The sequence below is a fragment of the Scatophagus argus genome, chromosome 3 (assembly GCF_020382885.2).
Source record: "Scatophagus argus isolate fScaArg1 chromosome 3, fScaArg1.pri, whole genome shotgun sequence".
Lineage (NCBI taxonomy): Eukaryota > Metazoa > Chordata > Actinopteri > Scatophagidae > Scatophagus > Scatophagus argus.
In genome coordinates, this window is record NC_058495.1 from 9,434,247 (window position 1) to 9,446,445 (window position 12,199).

General features: G+C 40.5%; 1 protein-coding gene and 1 long non-coding RNA gene across 4 annotated transcripts in view; one reads left to right on the plus strand and one right to left on the minus strand.

Annotated features, from left to right (window-relative positions):
- Nucleotides 1-12,199, minus strand: part of itga7 (integrin, alpha 7) — a 30,901-nt gene that overhangs the window by 6,691 nt on the left and 12,011 nt on the right. For 2 of the 3 annotated variants that reach the window (XR_006842957.1, XM_046383284.1), the window contains exons 2-14: nucleotides 10,377-10,504; nucleotides 9,845-9,924; nucleotides 9,347-9,602; nucleotides 7,813-7,944; nucleotides 3,678-3,885; nucleotides 3,109-3,305; nucleotides 2,543-2,631; nucleotides 2,282-2,409; nucleotides 2,010-2,105; nucleotides 1,811-1,872; nucleotides 1,368-1,537; nucleotides 1,031-1,180; nucleotides 286-401 (exon numbers count right to left, since the gene is read on the minus strand). Coding sequence is in view for 2 of the 3 variants with exons in the window: in XM_046383284.1 (XP_046239240.1) it covers nucleotides 286-401; nucleotides 1,031-1,180; nucleotides 1,368-1,537; nucleotides 1,811-1,872; nucleotides 2,010-2,105; nucleotides 2,282-2,409; nucleotides 2,543-2,631; nucleotides 3,109-3,305; nucleotides 3,678-3,885; nucleotides 7,813-7,944; nucleotides 9,347-9,602; nucleotides 9,845-9,924; nucleotides 10,377-10,504 (1,812 nt within the window). In the remaining variant the exon portion in view is untranslated. Of the gene's footprint in view, nucleotides 1-285; nucleotides 402-1,030; nucleotides 1,181-1,367; nucleotides 1,538-1,810; nucleotides 1,873-2,009; nucleotides 2,106-2,281; nucleotides 2,410-2,542; nucleotides 2,632-3,108; nucleotides 3,306-3,677; nucleotides 3,886-7,034; nucleotides 7,143-7,812; nucleotides 7,945-9,346; nucleotides 9,603-9,844; nucleotides 9,925-10,376; nucleotides 10,505-12,199 lie in introns of all 3 variants that reach the window. The other variant, XM_046383285.1, reaches the window with a different exon arrangement.
- On the plus strand, nucleotides 314-1,169 carry LOC124056146. Its single transcript, XR_006842958.1, has 3 exons — nucleotides 314-425; nucleotides 702-786; nucleotides 1,029-1,169. It is a non-coding gene; the product is annotated as an uncharacterized LOC124056146 (long non-coding RNA).

Sequence of the window (12,199 nt, forward strand, 5' to 3'; positions counted from 1 at the left end):
AACACAGCATTCCAAAATAGTTTGCATGCTGTGTAAAACACACATAAAAACAGAATGTAATCATTTGCCAATGAGCTGTGCTTTCCAACATCAGTTTTCCAAAGTGTTCCTGAGCCCATGCAGTAATATCTTCACTAAGTGTCCGTGTTCAAGTGTAAGTTGAACACGGACAGTGAAACCTGTATTATTTCCATGGTAAACATTCATATACGCACTGCATATGCATCTTTGTTTGTGTTGGAGTGTAGGTTGCCATGCAACAGATTGGACTCTGTGGATACTAACTTTGGCAGAGGGGTGAAGAGGTCAGAGGTCAGAGGTCGCGTTCCAAACTGGTAGCTCAGCTTCAGGTTGCTCTGGCAGATTTTGTCAATGCCGCATCCTTCTCGCAGGAAGTTCACCTAAAGAGGATGAATCAGAGACAGGTCTTTCAAATCTCACAACACGCGATACATCTGCTTTATTGGTTTTAAATACAAGATTCAATTATGTAATGTGATAAATTCAGAAATGTGTTAATTTTACAAGAAGTTTGACTGCATCTAGAGCTGAAACATTTAGTCAATTAATTGATTGGTCAGTAAACTGTAAATTAAATAGCAACTAAGTTATTTTTTTAAGCAAACAGCCAGACTGTTTCCTGTCTGTCAGGCAGCTTCTTTGTCCTATATCATAGTAAGCTGAATTTCTATGAGTTTTAGACTGTTTGGTCTGACGAAACAAGATACTTGAAGGTGTCATCATGGATTCTGGGAAAGTACTGTATTTCACTGAGGAGCATGCAAGGTAACCATCTTTTAACAACACAATCAAACCAAGTTTTTCTACAAAAATTTCATTTTGTGTGTTTATCCACGTTTATGTTGTTAACCAAAACAGATTTTTCATCTTGGTGTAAGACATGTCTTAACTTAATAAGCCTTGACAAGTTAAATGTGACTCATAAAGCTCAACTTGTGTGTACAATAATCTGCAAGCAGTAAAATTAATCAAACCCATAAAATACTTTTGCCTCCTGTTTGTTACAGACCTCAGAGTGCAGTGTGTTGGAGGGGGAAACATTCAGGACAGGCGCCAGCTTCTCCAGCCTCTTGGCACCTGAGTGTCTGCGTGGTGGCACAGGCTTGATAGTGTGGGTTATTGCCAACGTAATGGGACGCAGTTTGTCACGGATGCTCTCCTATGTGAAAAAAAAACACGTGGTAGACCTTCACTATCATTAGAGAATTATTAGTTCCATCCATTATTGCTACCAGAATTAAAACCAGACTAAGAACCACAAATTATTCTTTATAAACACAGGAATGACAACAGAAAATACTACATGTTTTTGAACGTGACAACATGGACAAATCTATATTACTGACGTGAAGCTGGAAGACAGCGGTGACGCACACAGGATGACGCTGCCGATGCAGCTCTACTTCTTCTGTCTGTGTATACTCTGGCTCCAGGGAGCTGCGGCCCAGGAAGTTGACACGGTGAGGGAGGCCCAGCTTCCTGCGCTCCGTGTCAGCTTCAAAGTGCACCACCAGGGCTTGAAGGGAGTAAAATGATGCATGAAGCAGAACAGAAATGTCAGGACACACACAGAGAGAGAGAGCACTTAAAGAGCCCTCCAGGGGCTGAACATATATGAAACCCCCTTCTGAAGGAATACACGATGACACAGCTGTGATTTCATCAAAATAAAGTCTAATGTTACCCCACAGATAAGGTTACCTTCCACTGTAAATAGAAATGACTCCTGTCACTAAAAGGTTGACATGAAATCCCACGTGAGAGAAGAACACAAATGGTTGTGACTTACTAATGTGTGGTGAGTAGTGTTGTGGGTGGGCTGTGTAGGTGAAGCAGGCCTCGACCTCCACGCTAAAAACAGCAGACAGTGGAAAGTGACAGACATTGTGTGTGTTACTTTTTTTTTACAGCAGAAGAAAATCAGTAACGGTTGTTTTAAATCTGGATTTAATTTATCCTGAATGTTTTGACAAATTATCAGTTCTTACCAGACTCCGTCTCTGCCCTTGCAGTTATTTTGCTGCAGATCAATGTATTTGGGGTTGATAGATATATCTCTGATCACATGGATGACTGGACGAGACCTGTGGGACATGCAAAAACCCAAAGAGATGTGTAGCCGGACCAATTATGATTGAATCATGGTAAAAATAGATTGTAAGGTTCTATGACAAGGCTTGTAATTCACGCGTGTGAACGTGTGTCTGTAATCTCTGTTTAGAATTTGAATTTTGGAATTTGATTTAGAGTTGGCCCTCACCTGAAGAGAACCACTGAATCATTAAGAGAGCCCACTGCAACATCTGGGTACTGGTTATTATCAATATCCAAACCACCTGAGATGGAGTATCCAAAACGTCTCACGTCAAAGTCACGTCCATCCAGCACCTGATGGAATAAGAAACACTGAGCAGTCGTTACTCGTTCAGACAGTCATCTCTAGCTTTCCTATTCTTCCTTTAATTTAGTCTTTTCATTTTTACTCTTCCTTTCATCTTTCATCTAAAGTGTCAGGACTCACCTGAGCAGGTTTAGTTTCAATTCCAGCATCTGAGCCTCTGTAGATGAAAACCTTGCCGTGTCCATCAAATGGTGCCCCGACAGCAATATCTGCATTGAATGAAAACCGTTTAACATGAACATTATTAGGAATAAACGCTCAATTAAATGATTTACAGCTTACAGAGCAGCAGACAAATGAACCAGTAACATGTCAGTGCTTAAATAGGGCAAATAAAAAAATGAAAGTAAAATTTCATGAATCTTAATTTGAATGAAATCATTTCAATCCCCCATTAAACAAGAGCAACAAAAGCAACTGAACAGAATCAGTCCTTTTTCATTATTAATTTTTTCATTAAGTGAAACTGAGCAAAACTATCCCACAACAACAACAACTTTTGCGTGCTTTTACAGTAATGTCTGAAAGTCTTGATGTAGATTTAGTAATTATTTAAATTATTACATCATAACTGTCAGTGACAAAATATTTATCCTGCCATGAGATATATGCTCTGAAACACATACATACAGCCACTGCCATGGTTTTGCCAGGCAGTGATGAACTTTATGAAAAGCCATCGTCACCTCCGTATCCGTCCTGGTCCAGATCTCCAATGTTGCTGACTGTCATTCCAAACATGGAGTCATAGGTCCCATTGAGACGGATGGGCCGAGCCTGATCGTCCCAGTGGCCGAAGGGGTTTAGGTACACATACACAGCCCCACCAATCTCTGCCTTACGGTCAAAGAAATTAGGAGCTCCAACAATCAGATCTGTCCAGCTGAGGACAAAACACACAGACAGCTGCCTTATAGTTCTATACTTCAATACTTTTCACTGCACTACATTTATTTTAGATCTCATATCTTAAATTACCTACCTACTCAAAGCACTTACTTTGACGCAAACAGCTACAATAAAACACTGCAATGGTAACTCATCTTCATCATCATCATCTTCAGTAATATAGAAATAAAACGCTGACCCCTGCTCTGCATATATGTACTGTTACTTTTGACATGAAGTACATTTTGGTGAAAATATTTGAGTATTTTTATATTGTGGTATTTCTGCTTGACCTGACTGATCTGAATACTCGTTCCACTACTGGTCATCATTGTCTATTTCATGATCATCCAGACTGACTCCTCACCCGTCCCTATTCAGATCTGTCGTAGCCACCGAGTACCCAAATGAAGATGCCAGCTCCTCCCCCCAGAAAATATGCTGTGGCACCAGCCGGTACACATTATCTTTCTTCAGCAGCACCACTGCCCCTGTGTGATTGGCCCGAGGTGCACCCGCCACAAATGTCAGCTCCCCAAGGCTCATTATCCCCATGGCCGAATCCACTGAAAACCCTGGAAGACAAAGAAGACAGGACGGAAGAGAAGACGGGGGGCAGGAGGAGGAAAGGGTCAGGGGTTAGTATTGACCGTGGGGCTCAGAGGCTCATCTCCTCTCAGTGTAGTATGTTCTGCTCATCTTCTTACTAATGAAATGTGTGCCTTAAGTGACTATTGATTATACGTCAAACTCATGATGGGTATAAATGTCCTGTGTGCTGCGTTTGCTATCTGAAGGCTGTTGAAGGCCGGCGATGGTTGTGAGTCCAATGGTAAGAGCAGAAAAGCTGGCTGTGACATTAACAGGAGATGTATGGGGCTTCGCCTAATGTCTCATGAGATTCATGATGCTGCTGCTCTGTATCAGTAGCCTCGAGTGAAGGCAGTGTGTAAACATAGTGGGTGGACGTTAATCAGATTTATAGCCTAAAGTAACTCCTCCCTTGTGTGACTGCGCATTGTGTACATGTGCATGTGTGTATGTGTGTCTGTGTGTGTGTGTGTGTGTAGGAATGTGAAGATGAATATAAATCAGGTAGAATGAAGGAGTGAACAAGTGCAGAGGGGAGGGGTATGTGTGTGTGTGAGTGTCTTTGCTTCAAAACAGATGGTGTTGAAATTTTGTTAGCAAGCTGTGAAAAGCAGCACATCATATTAAACGTTTCACCTTAACTGAAGCAAAAACATGCCTTTGCTTTACCAGTTAAAAGACATGCAGAGGGTGTAAAGGGGAGCAATCTGGATCAGGACACATTTGTTAGACCTGAATAAACATGCAGAGGGAGACACCAACAGAGACAAACAGTGTGCAGCTCCAGGGTGGCAGGTGTGGAATGCAACAGTCTGCATCGCAAGTCCCGTAAAGACCAACTGACGGAGACAAAGGTGCTGCTTTTTCCACACGGGACGACTGTTAATGCACAGGCTTGCTACAAGGCTGTCTCTATAAAACTAAATGGGGAAAGGAAAGTTTTCTCCTACTGCTTCTAGAGGCCTGGCAAATAATTTTCCATATTACAGTGATAGTTGCTCACAGTATTATACATATTCTGACTGCACATCTCTGTTGTAAGTATAGTATAGGTTCTTTTTTAAGGATATTGTCTGTTTTGTTTTAATCTATTCCATATTGTATTATTGTCTTTCACTTGATTGATTACACATAGTGTGTCTGTTGTGCAGTTCTGTATTCTATTTTATCATGACAATAGCCCTCAAATTTGAACTGTTTTGTTTAAATTCAGTTCATTAACCAACATATTACATTACATTACACTGCATTACATGACATACCATACATTAGACGTATGATACATAATTTCAGTCAATACATATCAATATCTTTTTGCAATTATGATTTTTGTTTAATGAATTAAATTTTTTGTTTAATCCCATCAATGCTTCCAAGCAGTTAAAAACAAATTAAAGATTTTTTGTTGTTGTTCTTTAAATTGTTTCCATTGTTCCATTGTTTCTTTAAATTTGGACAAATTAACAAGATGGAGTCAGGACTAAAGATAATGAACATAAATATTTTTTTGAACATAAGCAGTATATGTAATAAATAACAGGAATTTGTTTCAACTTGAACAACCTTAACACTGTTTGCTCCAGGTGAATGTTGCATCAAGCCTGGCCTGGCCTTGATAGAGGCAAAAGGGATGTATGTTTGATGATGATGTTTGTTATTCAACAAGACACTGTTCCTTCGAATGTAATGTATGTATTCACCCATAATATAGAAAGCAGCTAGAATCCTGTGAAATAGCTGCAACGCTGTCTCATCATTTTAATAAGCATGCATAGGTGTGGCATATCATCTGATTAGGATCAATGGAAGCATGTGAGTAATAAATGAAGGCTAAAAGGTCATGGGGGAATTAGTGTTGTCAAGGAGACGGCTCAATATGGAGAGCAGGAGGGTAAGCAGGCTTTGAGGTATGTGAATGAAGAGATCTCTGGCAGACCCATATGCTTAGTGAGAAGTAATAACTGGAAACCCACAACAGCAATAAATTGGTCCTGTTAAGCAGACTATGGGTCGTTACACACTAAATACCAATAGAGTCATAACAGTATCACAGTCACGTTATTTTCTTCTTCAAAAAAAAAAGAAAAAAAGAAAAGAGAGAGAAAGGGAGAAAGAAACTCTGTCCACCATTTTGGTTGAGAAATATTTCAACTGTTGGACATTCATGGTCCACAGAGGATGACTCCTATTGATTTTGGTGATTCCCAGACTTTTCCCGTAGTGCCAACAGCAGATCAAAGTTTTTATGTGAAAATAACTTCACACCAACAACATGGACCGGAACATAATTTTGTATAGACATATGTGATCCTCTGACTTTTCCACTAGTGTCGCCATGAGGTTTTGAATAGAATGTGTCGACAACTATAAAATGGATTCATACTCAGTTCATACTCAATTTCATGTTCCCCTCAGGAACTTTGGTCAACACTCAGCTTTACATCTAGTGCCATCACCAAGCCAAAATTTTAATGTGTCAAATGTTTCAGTTTATGACAGAATACCTGCAAAATTAAAGACATTCTTTCTCATGAGCCTTAGTTTTGTTTATAATTTAGCCAACATGCTCATGCTGGCATTGAGCTCACTACAGCCTCTTGGAGCTGCCATATGCCTGTAGACTCTTAGTTAAACAGTGAAAAGGTTTAGTAAAGTAAAACTATGACAATTCACAAGAAAACCACCACCACCTGGAAAGCTTTGTACCGACACACACATGCAGACTGATTTGACACACTACAGATGACAGATATCTACAGACAGAACAGACAAACACCTTGCTGCTACTCAAAGAGACAACCATGCCCTTGCCATTGTCAAACAGTAGAAAGTAAGAAGTAGCAGAAAGTAAAAAATAAACATGGGCTTTATAAAAAATTGAAAAAATAAACAGAAAAAAATTGAATTAAAAATAATTAAATTACAATGAAATTAAATTTGGATGGCTGTCTCTTTATAACAGTAAAGGTGATACAGTCTCATGTGGTACATAGATTGCACACTAAATCTATATATATCTACATATAGACACGACGTGGAATTAGCAAAAAAGGATTTAGACAAAGAAGGACTACTTCCACTACAAGCCCAAGCCCGAGTCCGGACCAAACAAAAACACCTCACGCCTACAAACCTAAGTAGCTATTATGAGCTACATCCTCAAACGGGGTGGGTCGGCTGGAGGGTTCCAGAGTTTTGTACAGCAGCGCATCTTCAATGGGACTAGCCATGAACAAGAGCCCTATGGCCCAAGACAGGAAAAGGAAGACAGAAAGAGAGAGACAGGAGCACAAGTGTGGGGAGGGAGTGATGGGGTGATGAAATGGTGAGGGGAAAAAGAGTGAAAAGAGAGGAAAAAAGGGGAGAGGGAGAGGGAGGTGCAGGTGAGACAGGCTGCGATTGATTGGGTTTTGTTCTTCGTGGTGCTGCAGTGGGTTTTTTTCCTGCAAAACCACTGGGTGCCTGGTGGAGAGAAGACATTTCAGGCTCAGACTGTACCCTGACTCGTTGTACACCACGCTCTTAAGAGTTTTGAAAAGTTTTGCAAATATTTCCCTTATTCAGCCAAGCAAGGGAAAGGGCCCAAGCAAATACTGGCGGGATAACAATTCATGTCAGGCCATAATAAGCTCAGACATTTTTCATCACTCTCCAACCACATTCACATGGAAAATGTTCAAAAAATGAGCGTGAGTCACATTCAGGGTGTTGTGAGTCATACACAGTGATATAGGCTCATCCAGAAATAATCCACGGGGAATGCCCAGTTAGGGACAATCTGCTACGGTTACTAGCTTCTGTGGCTATGGCAACCATGTTGGGGTTCAGTCTGAGCCCTGGTGTCTCCCTCCCCTGACCCTCTCTTTCTCTCCTGTGCACAAGCAGCAGTGAGCAGGGAGGGCGAATCCTACCCAGGTAACTGTGGTAGGGCACAGGGATGAGCTGGGCATTAAGTTGTTTCTGATCTGCCACCTCGTAGGGTCCGTCATCATAGAAACCAAGGTCAAGCAGAGTCTGGTTTAGGAGCTGGACACGAATCTCACCTGGAATGGAAGTAGGTGAGGCCCACAGCAAAGTAACAAGAAAACACTGGCACACTTTCACACACAGAATAGACAGACATCAGAATACATTCATATCATATGCATGTATAGATACACGTGTACTAATACGGTACTACTCACCAATCATAATAGTTTACTGTTTTAGTAGTGAACATACAACAATGTACTTTACCAACAGGAAATGGCACAATACAATGTTGGATGTCAATCAAACTGCTACTTTGCAAAGAGAATGCCAAATTAAACTTAAACTAAGATTTTTTTCTTGTTTTTTTGGCCAAGCTGTCTCACCTCCTGTCACAGCTAATTTTTCATTTTTCACATTGTTTATAAATGTAAAAACACGGTCAGTGTGGAGGACACGGTGGAAAGAGAAAAAGTTCTATTAAACAATATCCAGTAAAAAAAAAACGTAACAAAAAGTGTATTACAATAAATTGTATGAATTATGACTATTCTGCATGTAGCACAGCACTGATCTCATGAGCAAGACAATGACAGTACAAAACAAATCAAACCTCTGCTGCACCTTATAAATCTCAGTGCTCTCTTTGATTAAGTGCTCACCACTGCTCTGCATAATGTCTGTGTCCAATCACTGGATTGGTTTATAAATCAATTAGATTTTTTAATCACATACAGTATTGTCCTATTAATCATACTGTTTTAATCAGACAGTTGGCTGGGCTCTCTTCTATAGCTCACATTTAATTGAAGATCCTGAAGATCCTGGATTAGGAGACAAGAAACTGTGCTTGTTTGCTTGTTGCTGGCCCCAAGTAATAAATTAATTAATGCAGCTTGTGCTGTGTTTGATTTATACTTGTACTTCAGAAGACATAAGTGACCAATCAAACACCACCTGAAATTGGAATTCCAACTTATCAACTCGGTCATCTGCAGAGGACGCCGACTTCACAAACTAAGATGGCTGCCCAGAGCATTGACTGTAAATAAAAGCTTTAGTTTTTGCCTGTTTTTAGTGCTTTTGTCTTTAATGTGTCCAACTTAGTAAACTGTATACACAATACTCTCTTGCTGCTGCCTACAGGCATAGAGCTGTGGTCTTGTTAGGTGTGAAATACAACGTAATGTGTTGTTTATCAACTGGTGCAGCTTGTAACCGATTTCAATGTTGCTATAACAACAATGACTGAATAATGTTACAAACGAGCTGTCTTATGTTGTGGCAAATAGAACACATCCATCTCGGCTTTTAACAGATGCGAAGTCCGGAGTTACGGCTTATGAGTAGAAATCGAACGCAGCATTGAAACAGCTGGTAAAAATCTCTCCATAGGAAGTCACATATCTGTTTAACAGCCATTTTGCAGCCTTGTTTCTGTGATCCCGCCTCCTACAGCTCAGTAAGGCACCTTACCTTTCCAGTTGTATGTTCCAGGGGCCCCAAACAGAATGAAGTTGTTGTCTGGGGTGAAGCTGACAGACAGGCCCTGCTGACAGAAGCCAAACTGCTCATGTCCCTGTGGCCGGCCCTCGCAGAACTTCCATTCTCCTCCATCCAGATCATCTCGCTCTGTCAGATCCTCACTAAGGACGTAGCAGCGTCCAATGGGGTCACGAGTCTCTGAAGGCTGACTTACGCGTTGCCTGAGCTCATACAGGTGAGCACATGTCTGGTGAGAGTCAGGAAATGCCATTCAGTAGTAATTTTTATAATTTAATTTTCTTAAGAAAAGAAAGAGGTTTCTAAAGGTGTCTTAGCTATCAGCTGGCCGTTGTCTTTTAAAAGAAGATCTCAACAAAGCTGAAAACATAACCGAGTCAGGAGGACAACAACATTTTTATTTTCAAAGACAAGGAAGATTTCCTGCAGTGTCCAGCACTGATAAATTTACAGGACATAGTCTATACTTACCACCACCTTTCCTCCAATCCCCTGACTCTTGACAGTGACTCCCAGCCACTGGTTGTCTTTGCTTTCTCTTTTCAGGCTCACTGAGGGAAAACACAGAAGGACATTGCAGTGATAAATTTTTTCCATACTGTAAACCAATTAGGATCTGAGCTACAGTAGTGAAACAGCTCTTTGTCATTGCATGGAGTTGTTCTTGCTTAACCTTTATCTGATGCAATGTATATTACCAAGTATAAGCAAAATTTAGTAAGTATTTTAAGTATTTTAATGACAGCATTAGTTAGAAGCTTTGAATACAGAAGTGTAATTCACAACCACTTAACCTTGAAGCAACAGGATGAATCTAGAAAAGCTTATTTTGATCTTATAAAATAATCAGACATGGAAGATAAAAGTTGTCAAATATGTCTAGAAAATTCAAGAAAATAAAGCACAGAGAGTCTACTAACTAGCTGTCTGTGAACAAGCAGCAAATTGTTGCTGCTAATTAATTAGTTGACTAATCATTCCAGCTCTACCACAGTGCACTCACCTTCTCCATCAATATCCACCCTCTCACAGTCATATTCCTCTGGTGTGATTGGACACCTGAACAAGGCTCCTGGTCGACTCCCCCGCAACTGGCCCCGCCCTGCTGCCTGCGGTGCACCCACAAGGATCCTGAAGGAACATAAATGACCTTCAAATGTGGTACCAGGTGTCTAACATTGAATGCTGAGGGTTATTTGTCATAGGTATGTGACAGAAACTAAACACCTCATTTCTGGTGGCATTGTCATCACCTGTTCTTTTATTTTATTTTTTTAAACATTACCAGTGGCAGATTTCACACAATAGCCTCAGCTGACCTTAGATAAGATAAGTGTTAAGTACAAACACCTGCAACTCAAGCTAGACCACCTACAGTTAAACATGTTGCCACATCATTTTGACCTCAGACTGATTAAAAACAGTTCTGCAGAGTCTATATGTACGGCATCTTGTTTGCTGTACAACATCTTGTTTGTACTAACATATTGTAGCTATCACCATTCATTCTTCACTATCCAAGCAAGAAAAGGTTTTGTTCTCAGTGAAGTGGTTGCTGATATTTCAGGGCCAGTGTCCCTGCCCTCTGCCTTATTAGGAGCGGCTGATTCAGACTAGGATGCTATTTAAAAACTGAACTTTGAGCCACATTCCACCCAACACTGTCAGCCATGGCATATCCATGAAAGTGAGACATGTGGAAACACAGGCTGAGGAGAAAGATTGGAAAATAGAGAGGAGAATGTAACATTTAGAGAAGACAGAGTGAGGGGGATCAACATTAAACTGGGTGTCACAACAACAGCACTTCCAATGTGCCTGCTGCTTACATATAATTATAATGATGGTGTTGGCGAAGAAAAAGCTTGGCTCAAATGACTAACATTTAGCTGCAGAACCTGTGTGAAAAGCCCCCCCCACACACACACACACACATCACTGCCCCCACCCCTCATATCTACCTTGTTATGTACACACTTAAATTAGAACTATCTCTGTGGAAGTATTTTGCCTATAAATACAGTGTAGCAAGCTGATAGCACTGCAAGAACCAGACAAACAGGCAGGGAAGTAGACATCTGAGTGGCCACAAATACAACAGACTGCCAGCCATAACAAGAGTGCTGGATGCACAGAAACACAACATACTAATTTTCCTTTGTGCTGATCAATTGAGTTTGTTGTTTGATGCAGTAAATTGTGTATATTTTATAATCACAGTTCCACAATGCTCTTAGTAATGGGTCAAATGTGCTGCAAGTGCCTCCTTTCCTACAAAATTTCATCAGTAGTTTTGAAAAGTTTTAAAAGCTAGCAGCATATCTCTGGAGAGAGCTGCGTTGGTTGGTGGGACAGTGAGTCAGAGAAGATACTGAGCTGATATTCTCTTGATGATCAGCTGAATTTCCATGTAACAATATGTTAACACCATCAACTGATGTCAAACTTTTACAAAATTATTATTACAATACCAGTGTCATGTTACCACTGTGGCAACAGCATTAGCCATATGTAGCCATAAAGCTACTGGCATATCAGTGAATAACAAACCAGTGCACCCTTACCTGCTAACACTAAACTGCATAATAACATGCTAAACATGGCCTATATGTTTTGCCAAGACATTGGCCACCTCTACATGTGGAAACACTTTAGGCCATAGGCCTATTTATGTGTTGGTTCCAACTCAGCCAAACATTTTATCATTCATACCAGGTTGCAGTCAACTGTGTGATCGTGAGAATACTTTTATGGATGCAGCTAATCCTACCATGAGCAGTTAAGATATTAGATAGTTTGTTTTCCTAAGGGTAAAGAGTTTTGCAG